The 13,423-nt window shown below is 35.7% G+C and overlaps 1 protein-coding gene across 2 annotated transcripts in view; it reads right to left on the reverse strand.

The window, feature by feature from the left end:
- LOC136041301 (fibropellin-1-like) overlaps positions 1 to 13,423 on the reverse strand; it is a 60,328-nt gene that overhangs the window by 19,202 nt on the left and 27,703 nt on the right. For both annotated transcript variants that reach the window (XM_065725920.1, XM_065725919.1), the window contains exons 10-12: positions 11,256 to 11,516; positions 8,865 to 8,999; positions 1,520 to 1,654 (exon numbers count right to left, since the gene is read on the reverse strand). In XM_065725920.1, the coding sequence (XP_065581992.1) occupies positions 1,520 to 1,654; positions 8,865 to 8,999; positions 11,256 to 11,516 (531 nt within the window). The remainder of the gene's footprint in view (positions 1 to 1,519; positions 1,655 to 8,864; positions 9,000 to 11,255; positions 11,517 to 13,423) is intronic.

Genomic DNA, 13,423 nt, shown 5'->3' on the forward strand with positions numbered 1-13,423 from the left:
CCTCATACAAGTAATACTTTCTGTTCGTTTTAAGTGTTAATGATGCTCCTTAATATCAGTTCAAAAAACTTAGTTTTTTCCAAAGTTTTACTTTTTTAAAGTTTTTTTTCAAAAAAAAAACTTTCAGTTTTGGCTAAAAAAAAATTTCGGGAAATCTAGCTCCCCCTCCATGGAAAGATCCTCTGGAAAATCCAATACCAGTGAATTTTTACCCCGGCAAGTACGATTAACATTTCCAAATGAAAAATTGAGTCAGCAAGTGAAAGTATGACAAATAAAAAGAATCTTGTGTGGGAACTGTGGCGAATTCCCCCAGTGTAAAATTTTCTCTGAAAAACTCACCCCCTTCCACGAAAACTTCCCTTCGCACTGAAATTCACCATGTGGAAATTCATCCTCCCCACCCCAACCGAAACAAGTATGCATACTTCCCAATAACAAGTACTATTGCCTATGTTAGCAATGGGCAAATTTACAAAATTACAAAGAACTTTCTCTAGGGGCTGTAGGAGGTCGAGTGATCCCCAAAGGCATAGATATTGGACATTTTAACTATTCTAAACAAAATAGATATCTCAAAATTTTGATCAGACGACTTTGGAAGGGGGGAAGGGGCTAGATGTCTTCTAATCTTTTTGGTCACTTAAAAAGGGAACTAGAACTTTAACCTTCCTTTCGAACAAGCCCACTCTCGATATCTTAGGACGACTGGATTGATACGGTCACCCCTAGGAAAACAAAGAGCAAAAAAACAAACAAATAAACACGCATCCGTTTAAAAATAAAAAAATCCACATTTTTGCAGATGAGAGCTTGAAACCTTTAAAATAGGATTCTCTAATATGCTGAATCTCATGGGGTGATTTTCATTAAGATTATTTGACTTTTAAGGGGTGTTTCCTCTTTTTTAAAATCTTGCAAGTTTTCTCTGGCTCGTAGCTTTTGATGGGTAAGATTAAACTAAATGAATCTTATAGATTTGGAAGCAGGATGATAAGTCAATCCTTCTGATGCATCTATTAATATCAGAATTCCGTTTTCGTAAACTTTTGATTAATATTATTGAGCCGCGTCGCTCCTTACTTACCATTCTTATACCAAGAACTGTTTGAAAAGAATACCTGAATTCGAGTTACAATATTGTGGCAAGCAATTTGGAAGACCAATTAAAATTTAAAAGTATTGCAAAATTCCAAGAAAGATTTATAACAAAAAAAAAATATAAATAAATAAATCCTAGTAGGTTTTGTTCACGCCTTTTAAGAAAAAAAAATCCCGTGTTACCAGATGACTTAAGCAGCTTTTGAAATAGCTCAATCTGTGCATGATCTACAACTTAACGCATGACTGCATTAAAAAACATTGAGCTTCAGCCAGTTTTAATGGTCGAGGATAAAAACCAATCATTTTACTAATAAACTAATAAATATTATAACTATAAATTTAAATAAACTAATAAATTTACTAATAAACATAAATCAAGAAAAGGCATGTTGAAATAAGCATGTTCAATACTTACCAAAACAGCTATTTCTTTCACTTTTGAATCCTTGTGAGCAGAGACACACGAACTTTCCGAGCGTGTTCAAACAGGTGGCATTTCTATCACCATGAATTGTGCAGGGATTCATAGGGTCACTGCATTCAAATTCATCTGGAAAAGAAACGATATAGTTTGATAGCTGTGATAGGCTCCTAAACAATATCTCTATAAACAACAGAGAGATAATACTCCAAAAAAAAACCTCAAACGGCCACTAGAGAGGAAAGACTAAAACAACGCAGATATTTCACCTGTATCCAAACTAGGCGTCCTCAGCACAAGATAAAAAGAAAAACACACTAAACTAAAAACAAATAAAACCACCACCAATAATAATAAATACAATTGTTGCTACTGATCCACGTAGGGAAAAGAAGCTATTCGAGTTACTTCAATGAGAACATCAAAGCAACTGAGGCTTAAGAACTTTCAATATCTCTAACAATAGGTTGGGGCAAAGACCGTTGAAAATAATTATTTTTAAATCATTAGAAAACACGTTACAGGAGAGATTGGCGGCAACAAGGAAGGAGGCTGGTCTATGTGTCTTCCCAAAGTTGTTTATCTTTCGGGTTTTAAATGGATTATAATGACAAACTTACAATAAATTTGAAGAAGAAACATTTTAGTTTAATACTTTTTTTAAGCAACTAATGAAAATTAAGAAACCAAATGAAAATTCATGACTGTGTAATGAAATGGTACATTTTTATTCCCAGATGAAAGCCACAGATCTGTGACAAAGTTGTCTTAATGCAAAATATTTGAAATAAGAGAGTGAAAACGCTTCTGAAAATTCAAAATGCTGACAAAAACCCACTAGATGAATATTTGAAAATTTTGACACATATACTAATTTTCTTATTTTTAACTATCATTTTTTTTTTAGAAATAAGACTATAGGCCACTCTCCTCCATGACTTTGTGCCCTTGCAGTCAGTGGCTTAATTTTGTCGAATTTCTGGGAGAGGGCAAAGTTGGTGCCAATTTTCCCAAATCAAGTGGATATGACAGTGAAAAATAAAAAAATGAGCCATATAGTACCATAAAGGCAAAGATATACTAAAGAAAAACTTTTCATTTCTCTGGATACTTGAATTATGCAGGCGTATCTTAGTTTTTACGAGATTTTTGAAGAATCTAAATTTCAGCAGGGGGGACTGGGGTCTGGAGAAGGCAGTTGCATCCCCTTCCCCATAGCAAATTACGCCCCTGTTTGTAGTGCATATGCTATCAGATGAGGAAATAAGCCAGTGTAGAATGCCTTTGATAAGCTTATTCTAGCATGAAAATTTATCATGAAGTAACCCCACACTTTTACACGTCTTGGCCATAATTTCCAGTTGCCAAGACATTGGTGAATTTCCAGTATTCCAGTAGCCGAGTATTCCAGTACTTTCCAGTATCATTTCTAGTAGCCGTGACATTGCTGAAGTCTAGTATTATACTTACTTAAAACTAGAAAAGCGGCTTTTGAGACATAAGCTCTGGACGCAAAAAAAAACTAAAAAAGCTGAAATTCAATTGCCTACTTTCAGTTTTAATAAACAATAAAAAAAAAATCAAGGCCAATTTTATGTACTTTTGTCTTAAGAGTGGCCGTTAATGGTAAATTGTTTGTTTAATTTATATATTTTGGATGAAAATAAAACTGTCTATGTGAATTAATTCATTCAATGTGAATCAATTCAATGTATATGAGAATTAAAAATAATTTCCAACGTAACCGTAAAAAAGAATTGAAGATAGAACCTCCAATCTGAAAGCAGTGAGATAAAATATATTGTTTTAACTTTTATTGCATTGCTCTTGTACAAGAGCATTCGTTCTTGGAGCATACATAAAAAAAGTCACATAGGAGGGTAGAGGGTGGTAGCCACCCTCATATATAGAATGATTTCAATTAGATTTTGGTTTTCATGTATCTCTTACCTTTTACTTAGAAAATCAATAATTAGTTTTATTCTATTTGTTTGTAACGTCATGTTCAGGTTAATATAACAATTCGGGGGATACACCCCTAGACTTCTTGCTCTTAGTGTTAAGGTTTAAATTTTGTATATCGATGCTTGAAGAATAATCATTCCTTTAAATGTATTTGCACTGCATATTTAAAAAAAAAATTCCTAATCGAAGTAAGAAGGTTCTTTACACTTCAATTTCAATTGAACACTTCAGAATCAATTTCAACAAGTTCGATTTTTGTCAAATTTAATTTTTAAAAATAAAAATTCTTTCAACCTTGTAGTTTAAATAGCAGTTGGTCAAATCTAATATAGCAGGGAATGGACTGTGTGAAATTAAGGGTATTTTCTTCCAAAAATTTTCAACCTCGGGTTTTAATAAATTTCTTAAATTTTAAGTAGGGGAGAGTCGGGTAAGACGGACCGGGGGGCAAGACGGACCTTTTGTCATTGCTCGACTTGAGCGTCACCTTTTTATCACTTGTAGAGCTAGAAACAACGGCCATCTAGCGGCAAGTTTCGGAGCGAAGTCTGAGAGTTGAAGCCAATCTTGTCTTCGAGAAAAATATTTTTATTCGTTTTCACATCCTCGAAACCGGCTTTTGAGGTAAATTTTTTTCTTTTCTGGTGTTTCTAATGTTCTGTTTTATACTGTGGTAATTTTTTTTACAAATATGGAGGTCTAGGAGAGTGTGTGAGACATTAATTTTTTTCATTGCAGCGCCATCTTATGTTATAATTTTTAACTATTCCGAAAAAGCAGGTTTAGGGTAAGATGGACCACAGAGACAGCGGGTAAGACGGACCGGTCCGTCTTGCCCCCTATCATCTAGGATCTTTTTCGAAGTTATTATTTTTTACGTATTTTGTGAATATTGTGCTGCATTTATTGTTCCCGCATGTCAATTAGAAATATATTAAGCTGTCTCTCTTTTACAGAATGGGAAAGTATACTAGGAAAACCACCCGCGGTCTCCACGACCAGGACTTACTGAGAGCAGCTGCTATGCGAGTTAAATCTGGCTCGCCGCTTCGCAAAGTTTCGAAAGAGGTTGGTTTGCCACGAAGAACAGTGCGAAGAGCAGTTGCAAAACTCGACGCAGCAGAAGATCCCCAATCAGTGGAGTTGGCAACTACCTTCAACTTTAAAAGTGTGTTCTCAGCAAACGAAGAGATTCTTCTGAAGGACTATATAATCACGGCACAGCACATGCATCATGGACTTACGAAAAAGGAAGCAGGTCAGCTTCCATATGAATATGCTCAGGCCAAAGGGAAGAATATGCCAAAGAACTGGACTGAAAATAAGTGTGCAGGAAAAGACTGGATGAATAGCTTTATGAGTCGTGTTGGGCTTTCCCTAAGGTCCTCCGAAGCAACAAGCCTTGCCAGAGCCACCAGCTTCAACAGGACGAATGTCAGCAAATTCTTCAATAATTTAGAAGAGCTGCTTATAAAGCACAAGTATCCGCCGAATAGAATATATAATCTTGACGAGACTGGAGTAACCACCGTTCACAAGACACCAAAGGTGGTTGCAGAAAAGGGATCAAAGCAAGTTGGACGCATTACTTCGGCTGAGCGAGGGACGCTGGTAACAGTCGTAGGGTGTATCAACGCAGCTGGCCAGTCGATAGCCCCTTTCTTTGTCTTTCCACGAGTGAACTGGCTTCAAAGTTTTCTCATTGGCACGCCCCCTAGAAGCACAGGAAAATGCCAGCCGTCTGGATGGATAACAGCCGAAATCTTCCCGGATATGATACGCCATCTGATCTCCCAAACCAGTTGCTCGCCCACAAATCGACTTCTGCTGATTATGGATAACCATGATTCGCACGTCTCATTGAGCTTGGTTAATCTTTGCAGAGAAAATGGCATTGACGTCTTAACGCTTCCGCCACATTGCAGTCACAAGCTGCAGCCTCTTGATGTTGCTGTTTATGGGCCATTCAAGCGATACTACAATGAAGCAGCTAACTCTTGGATGATTTCGAACCCAAATAGAAGGATTACCATTTATGAAATCGGAATATTCGTTGGAATCGCTTTTCCAAGAGCTTTCTTCATGGAAAACGTACTAAGCGGGTTCCAAAAAACAGGAATATACCCTTTCAATAGGAACGTTTTCCAAGATCACTACTTTCTCAGCGCCTTTGTGACAGACCGACCAGCACCAGAGACGTCTCCTATGACAGGCCAGTCTGCAGTTCCATCAACCAGCCCTGGCGACGAGAGCTTGAATAACGACGCGCTGCCAACTACCAGTAGCTCAGTGATTTCTGCGACTATGCCAGTGACTCCAGAGTCGGTTCGTCCTCACCCTAAGGCGAGTTTCTATGCAAGAGACGGAAAAACGTCTAGGAAAAGAACAAAGTCCAAAATTCTGACGAACACACCTGAAAAAAAAGACTGGAAGAAGAATTTGAGTTGAAAAGAAAAAAAATCAGAAAAGAAAGCTCAAAGAAAACGGCCTGAAAAGAGAAACCTCTCCAAACAGCCTGGGAACGGGGAAGACAGCTTCGATGAAAATATCGCGCTGGATGATGAAAGTGATGACAGCTTGCATTTGGATGGGTCAGAGGAGGAGGAGTTTCTTGATGGAACCAAACCAAAAAGTGGGGATTTCTTGGTTGTGAAAGTGCCGACCAAGAAGAGCTTCAGGAATTATGTTGGAGTTGTGTGTGATTGTGAATCTGATGATTTCCAAGTTCAGTTTTGGAAGCGATTACCTCCATCGAGCAAATTCACGGCAACTGAAGAGATGAGCTTCGTGCGAAAAGAAGAGGTCATCATGAAGCTGCCAAAACCGACCCCTTCGGGTGGAACGACGAGACAGTCGGCTCAGTTCGTTTTTCACGTAGATTTGGCCTCGTACAGTGTTTAAATATAGTTATTTGCTAACTTTTTACTTTTTTACTTACTACCAGTATTTTAAGTATTCGAAATAAAATTGTTTAGAGACAATCAATCTTTTTGAGCAACTGGGTCCGTCTTGCCCAAAGGGCTGGTCCGTCTTATCCTATGGGGTGGGCAAGATGGACCTTTTGACCAACTTCAGTTTTTTTTATCTGGGCCCGGAAATACGGCTGATTTATGTGTGAGGAAGGTTTCTTTACGTAACTCAATGTTTTGGGGACAAGTTAGACACCTTTCGTCAGTCGTTGCTTGTTTCCAACCTCTTCTGCAGACGAAAAACCAAAATGGGGTCCGTCTTACCCGACTCTCCCCTACTGTAATATCTAAAAATTCCATTTTTATCGTTTCTTCATTTCTTTCAAAAGTTTAGGGTTGAACTTTGCAAGTAATTGAATAAAAAACAAGTTTTTACAGCTGAAGGTAAGGAGCAACATCAAAACTTAAAACGAACAACAATTATTACATATAAGAGGGGGAATCCCCCCTCCGCAATACCTCACTCTTTACGCTATTTTTTTCAGAACATTTAAAAAAGCTTATTATTCTAGTTAAACGGCCCCTGTGTTTCAGTAATCGTTCCTAAGAAATTGGTACAAAATGTCAAACATCAGCGTCAAGAGCGAGGTATTGCGGAGGGGACGTCCCCCTCATATACGTAATTATTTCTGCTCTTTTTAAGTTTTGATTTGCTCCTTTCTTTAAGTTGAAAAAACTCGTTTTAGAAAATTTAATTCCTGGCCGTTTTTAAATAATACCAGGAAATCTGGGGGGAAAAGGGGAGGCATTTGCCCCAATCACGCATTGCACTCCCCACAAAGGGTATTGAATAAGGAGATCGGTGCCAGCGCAATGCAGACCATTGGTCAACATGCGAAAGAATTTAAGTTTTAAGTTTGAAAATTCCCCCCGAAATATTTCTTGCAGGCAGGAAATATTTCCTGGGTGAAAAATCTTTCTTAGCGCACTTTCATTTGAAAAGACTTTCATTTGAAAGACTTTCATTTGAAAAGATTGTTTTTAAAATCATGTCAGAAAATCCCCTCCTCCGTGGAAAAGTTATCTCACAAATACCCCGCCCCCTAGTAGAAAGTTGCTCCCTATGGAGAATTTATTCCATGAAAAATCCCCCATGGCAAATTTCTCCCATGAAAAATCCCTCCCTATGGAAAGATGCTCTAGACAGCTCCAACCCGGCAAAATTTCTCCCGAACAATGCCCCTTAACATCTCAATATGTAAAATTGAGTCAGAAAAGAGAAAGTAAGACTAATAAAAAGAAATTCACATAGGAATCCTGGTAAATTCCAACAGTGTAAAATTATCCCTGGAAAGTTTAACCTCCGGAAACTCCCCCCCCCCATGAAAAATTTTCCCAATGGGAAATCCCCCAGCCGAAAATCTCCACCACCTACTCGAAAAAATGTATGCATACTTCCGAATAACAAATACTATACGTAAATGAGAGTCAAATTTTCATAACTTAAAGACCTTCCCCATGGGCTGGGGGGGGGTTTATTACCTCCAAAGGCATAGGCTAATTATTGGGCTTTTCAACTATGCTGAACAAAATGGCTATCTCAAAGTTTTGATCGGGCGACTTTGAGGGAAAAAGGGTAATGGGAGGGTGGCTATTCGCCCTCCAATCTTTTTGGTCACTTGAGAAGGGCACTAGAACTTTCAATTTGGTTCAAATGAGCCCTTTCTTGAGATTTTAGGATTATTTGTTCGATGCTGTCACCCCTGGGGAAAAAACAAAAAAAAGCCAACAAATAAGGACGTATCCGTGATGTTTCTTCTGGCAAGAAGTACAAAATTCCACATTTTTGCAGATGGGGGCATGAAACTTCTGCAATAGAATTCTCGGATACGTTGAATCTGGTGATGTGATTTTCATTAAGATCCCTTGGCTTTAAGGGGGCTTTTTCCCCCTTATTTGAAAATTAGGCAAACTTTCTCATGCTTGTAGCTTTTAATGAGTAATACTAAACTTAACAAATATTATATATTTGGAACCAGTATAACAAGCCAATTCTTTTAATATATCTACTGATATAAAATTCCGTTACCACGAACTGTTTGATTTTGATTTAGTAAACTGATCTGTTGATTTGTCTATAACTGCTAAATCACAGTAGGATATGTGTACCGGGGATCTTAGACTAGGGGGCCACTAAAAAGGGGCTTACACTTAAAGAAAATAGGGCGAACTAGGGATGGCTGTTATCTAATTTTCTTGGAGATTGACGATCGACAAACTAAGATTTTAATTTTGAAGGAAAGTATTTGAAGGGAAGGTACTGAAATCTAAATGAACAATTGCCTAAAAAGCCTGACATTAAGTGAGGTTGTAATTTAATGCAGAGATTTCTGCAATATCATGAATAGATAACAATATATGTGTAAATATTTATTTATTTGATCAAGTCAAGAATAAGTATTTACCAATGCAAGAGCCATGTTGAAATGTAAAACCACGTGAACAACGGCATGTGTAATCAGTTCCCGCTCCAATACAAGAGGCTGCTGTATCTCCACCCAGTTGACAAGGAGTGACGGGCTTACTGCATGGATTCTTGGCTAGGAAAATAAAACAAGAGTTGATTTAATGATTTCATGTTCAGTAAATTTTGACATTCTGAAAGAATCGGATGATCTGTTGAAAGAAAACAGATGCTATGAAATGAAACAAAGTTTTATCCTAAAAGGTAGTAAGTGTTAGTTTTAAGTATTTTACAAAGATTCGGGTCTTATAAGTTTGTCTAAATCTTTGCTGGTTACCATTTAGGATTCAAAATCAATAGACTGTTGGGGACTCATGTCACCAAGGCCTATCTTTCGCGGTAATCAAACTTTACTGCTTTTATGCTAAAAACTTTTTGAAGCTTTAAGTGCGTACGAATATTTTGAAGCATTTTGAAGTAAAAGTCCCAGGCAACTCTTTCTCCAACAAATCCTGTTCAAAGCCTGATCTTCGATAATTTTTCTCAAAATTATAAAATATTTTAGGTTATTTTTATAATCTCGTTCCATTCCAAACTGGGGTGTCATGATTTTTTTTGTCCCCTCTTAAGGGATATTCATTACAAACATTCACGGAAAGGGTTTTTTTGTATCCCAGGGATATTTTGTAAGAGCAAAAAAGGAAAAAGTCACTTGTGCAAAACCGGATAGCGTTTTGGATTATCATGGACTGTTATTTAAAAATATAACAAACTCTAATTAGCCATTTGTCAGTAGACTACCATTTTGCTAGTCGCTATTGTATTGGTCTTCTACCTACCAATGGCAAGCGAACCCCATTTTCTGGCAATAATGATTGTGTTAATTTTGGAAAAGAAGAACAGGCTAAATTGGGACATTAAGTGTTGAAGCATTCCAAATGAATTATCTGATAAACCGATTACTTATCTTTGGCGCTTCATGAGACGTAAATGACGTCAATGATCATAATGATTACAACATGAAACGGTCCTGATTAATTCTGTGCTAAAGTGTATCTGTGCTAAAAATTTGGCAGTGAGGTAGGACTAAGATCAAACTGGATGTTAGTCACGATGTTGCTAATTTCCCACAATTTTCAAAATTTTGGATCTTAAAGAGAATTTTTGTTTGATAAAACTAGTGTCATATTCTTTGATCAGCTGATCTTGATCAGCGTTAAGATAAATTTATCTGTCCTGGTTAAGTTTGCTTTCAAACTGTGGATCAACTAGCTAATATCACTAACTAAGAAAAGAACAAAGAGTAAGTTGCAAGCCTGTCTGTTTGCCTGCAATAAAGCAGATTTCAACTCAAAAGCCACACATAGTTCGAAGAAACGACAAAATAACAACAAAGATCACACAGCTGTTCCATCATAAAAACAAACAATAGGTAAAACAGTGAATTTCTAAGACAGTGAAACTTGCTCATAACTCAAATGAATATTTCGGCTCCATATAAAAGAGCCAAATTGTTTGTATAAATAAAACAGGACTAGCAATAAAATGCAATCTCTAAAACTATAATCGAAAATATTAAAACGTTTAAAATAGTCCCAGTCATTTCTTCTTAATTTTTTTTTATTAAGATAACTAATACTTAATATAATTTAAAACTTAACATAAATTTTATTATAATTTCAAAGCTCATATTTTATTGTATGTCTTTTGTTTTATTTACATAAAAAAATTGATTGAGAACGGCTCCTAGATATACAGCCGAAATATTCATCCGTCTTGAGCAAGTTTATCTGTCTTAGAAATTCCTACTGTTTTACCTATTGTTTGCTTTTAATAAACGATTAAATGGTGAATCACCTTCAAATATTCTTTTTTTACACAGAATATAAGATTTTATTTTAGCTCATTCATCGTAGATTCGAGCTCAAGGAGAGAAATGGACCCTTCTTTCAGCACCAGGCATGAATATGCGTAGTTATATTATGTTGCATTGATAAATCAGTCTTAAATCCACATCTGCAGAAATCCTAGACGTTAAGTCCTCAACACCGTCATACTTAACAAAATCTACGACATAAGGCAAAAATCGAAGTAAGCCAAAATATTCTCCTGTAACACCGTTTACTGCTCTTTGGGAACAAGAAGCATTTGATTATTTTATATTATAATTTTTTATGTAGACATTTACTTTAATTTAATTTAAACTGTCATTATCATAATGTATTAATATCATGATTTATATTATCTATTTTCCGTCATTGATTTCTTTTTTGTTCTAGCTACCATCTCTTTCAGCAAATTTTCTAAAAGAGAGCATCAAAGGCATTAATAAATCCCCAATTAAAGAAAAAAAAAAATTCTCAATCCGAAGCTTAAAACCAGTTTTGATTACCTGAGCAAGTGCCGTTTACAAAGTTAAAACCTTCCGAGCATGTGCAGATCCTCGAGTCACCAACGGTGAAGCATTGTGCAGAAGCATCTCCTTCCGCTGCACATGGGTTCATATAGCAAAGATCTTTAGGCTTACAATACCCATCTTCTAAGAAGAACCCCGCTGAACACTGACATCGATAGCTTCCTACTGTGTTGACACAAACTGCCGTATTATCTCCACCAGCAGCACAAGGATTGGATAAGGTGCACTCGTTATTATCTAAAATCAAATAATTTAATAGTTGTGCTGCAAAAATATGCAAGGCATTAAATATTGTTTATGTGGTAAAAAAAAAGTAATTCCAAAACATAAATGAGACATTAAATAGAACATCAATTCTATTTCAATAGAATTTCGCAGGAATGCGAAAGCTAAAGACTTTAATACATTTTTTTAGTTTTTTTTACAGAGTTTTAATTTTTTTTATTTTAATTTAATTTTAATTTAATTTTTTTTAAAGACATACGAAAGTTTAAAAAATAGTAAATTTAATGTCTCTTCTATTGCCAGTTAAATACTTAAGCTTTTCCTCCGACAACGAGCCATCATTTACGAAAATAAAAGTTTTTTTATGTTTTGTTCTTCGCTTTAGGTAGATTGATTCATGATGTATAATCAAATTGCTGGAGACTTTAAGACCAAAGAGAAAGAGAGAAAAAAGAATTATAACAGGTTTTGAAGCAAAAAAAACATTAATTAAAATTAATTATCTCCTAGGAAAAAAAAATTGCACCCCTATATGCTTCGACTTGAAGTATATAAATAAAAATTAATCTAAAAGTTACAAATTCAATTTCGTGGATAGTTTAACTCTAAGCTTAGTAATTTTACATAATTTCTTACAAAATTATTATCTCCCTTAGTCGTCTTTTCATTCTACTGTTTATGGGTATTTATGGGGTGTTTTGGGTGCTTATAGGTGATTATGGATCATTATGGCTCTTGGGTATTTATGGCTCTTGGGTGTTTATGGGTGATTATGGATTGTAATGGCTCTTGGGTCACATCGTTATGGCTTTTGGGTCATATCGTTATGGCTCTTGGGTATTTATGGGTGAAAAAAGTAATATAACAGGTCTTGAAGTGAAAGAAAACATATTAATTAGAATCAATCGTCTCACAGAAAAAAAAAATGCACCCCTATATGCTTCGACTTGAAGTATATAAATTAAAATTAATCTAAAAGTTACAAATTCAATATCATGTATAGTTTAACTCTAAGCTTAGTATTTTTTACACAATTTTTTACAAAATTGTTATCTCCCTTATCGTCTTTCCATTCTGCTCGGAATATTTCATCAAGTTTTAAACTTCTTGATCATAATGGTTTAGACCAATTTTTAGCCTATTAAGGGGAACCATCCCGAGTATTTGCTCTGCATTTTACAATATCTCTGTAATTTTAGACTGGTCTGATGTTAATATTTGATATTTATACCTGATTGTTTCCTTTGATTGTAGCATTTAGTAGTTTCATTTATTCTATTGTTTTTTTTTCTTCCTTTGTAGTGTTAGTTTGTAGACATTAAGCAGTGAAATACTTGTAAAGGTTTAGTCACTTAATAAAATCATCATCATCATCATTGCTTTCTTAGCTAATCCAATTAGTTTTTCTTTGCTAACTGTTTTTAGCATATTATTCAATCTGAGCAAATTTCATTATGAATTCCTCTCGCTGATATATGCATTCATTCTGCGATTAGAAGATATGCGACAACCAGCAACATTAATCGAACAGGAAGCATTCGTAAAGCAATCCAAATTACAATGGAATGAAGGAATGTGTAATTTTGGCGCCACTCAAAAGAGAAGTAAGTAAAATTAATGCTGATATTGCCGATCGCATCAAAAGAGAATGCGAATCCTAAAAACCTTATGATTATGTTCAAGGGAAAACAGGAAAGAGGAATTGAATTCACACCTGGGTTTCTTAACAAAGATTTGCTGCCCCATTACTTAAAACTAAAGAATATCACGATAATTATGCTACTACTTAAAATTTACACATAACATCCAAATTGATCGTTATGGTTCTTGGGTGTTTATGGGTGAATATGGATCGTTATGGCTTTTGGGTCATATAGTTCTGGCTCTTGGGTATTTACGGCTCTTGACTTTTTATGGGT

Source organism: Artemia franciscana, unplaced genomic scaffold, assembly GCF_032884065.1.
Source record: "Artemia franciscana unplaced genomic scaffold, ASM3288406v1 PGA_scaffold_131, whole genome shotgun sequence".
NCBI lineage: Eukaryota > Metazoa > Arthropoda > Branchiopoda > Anostraca > Artemiidae > Artemia > Artemia franciscana.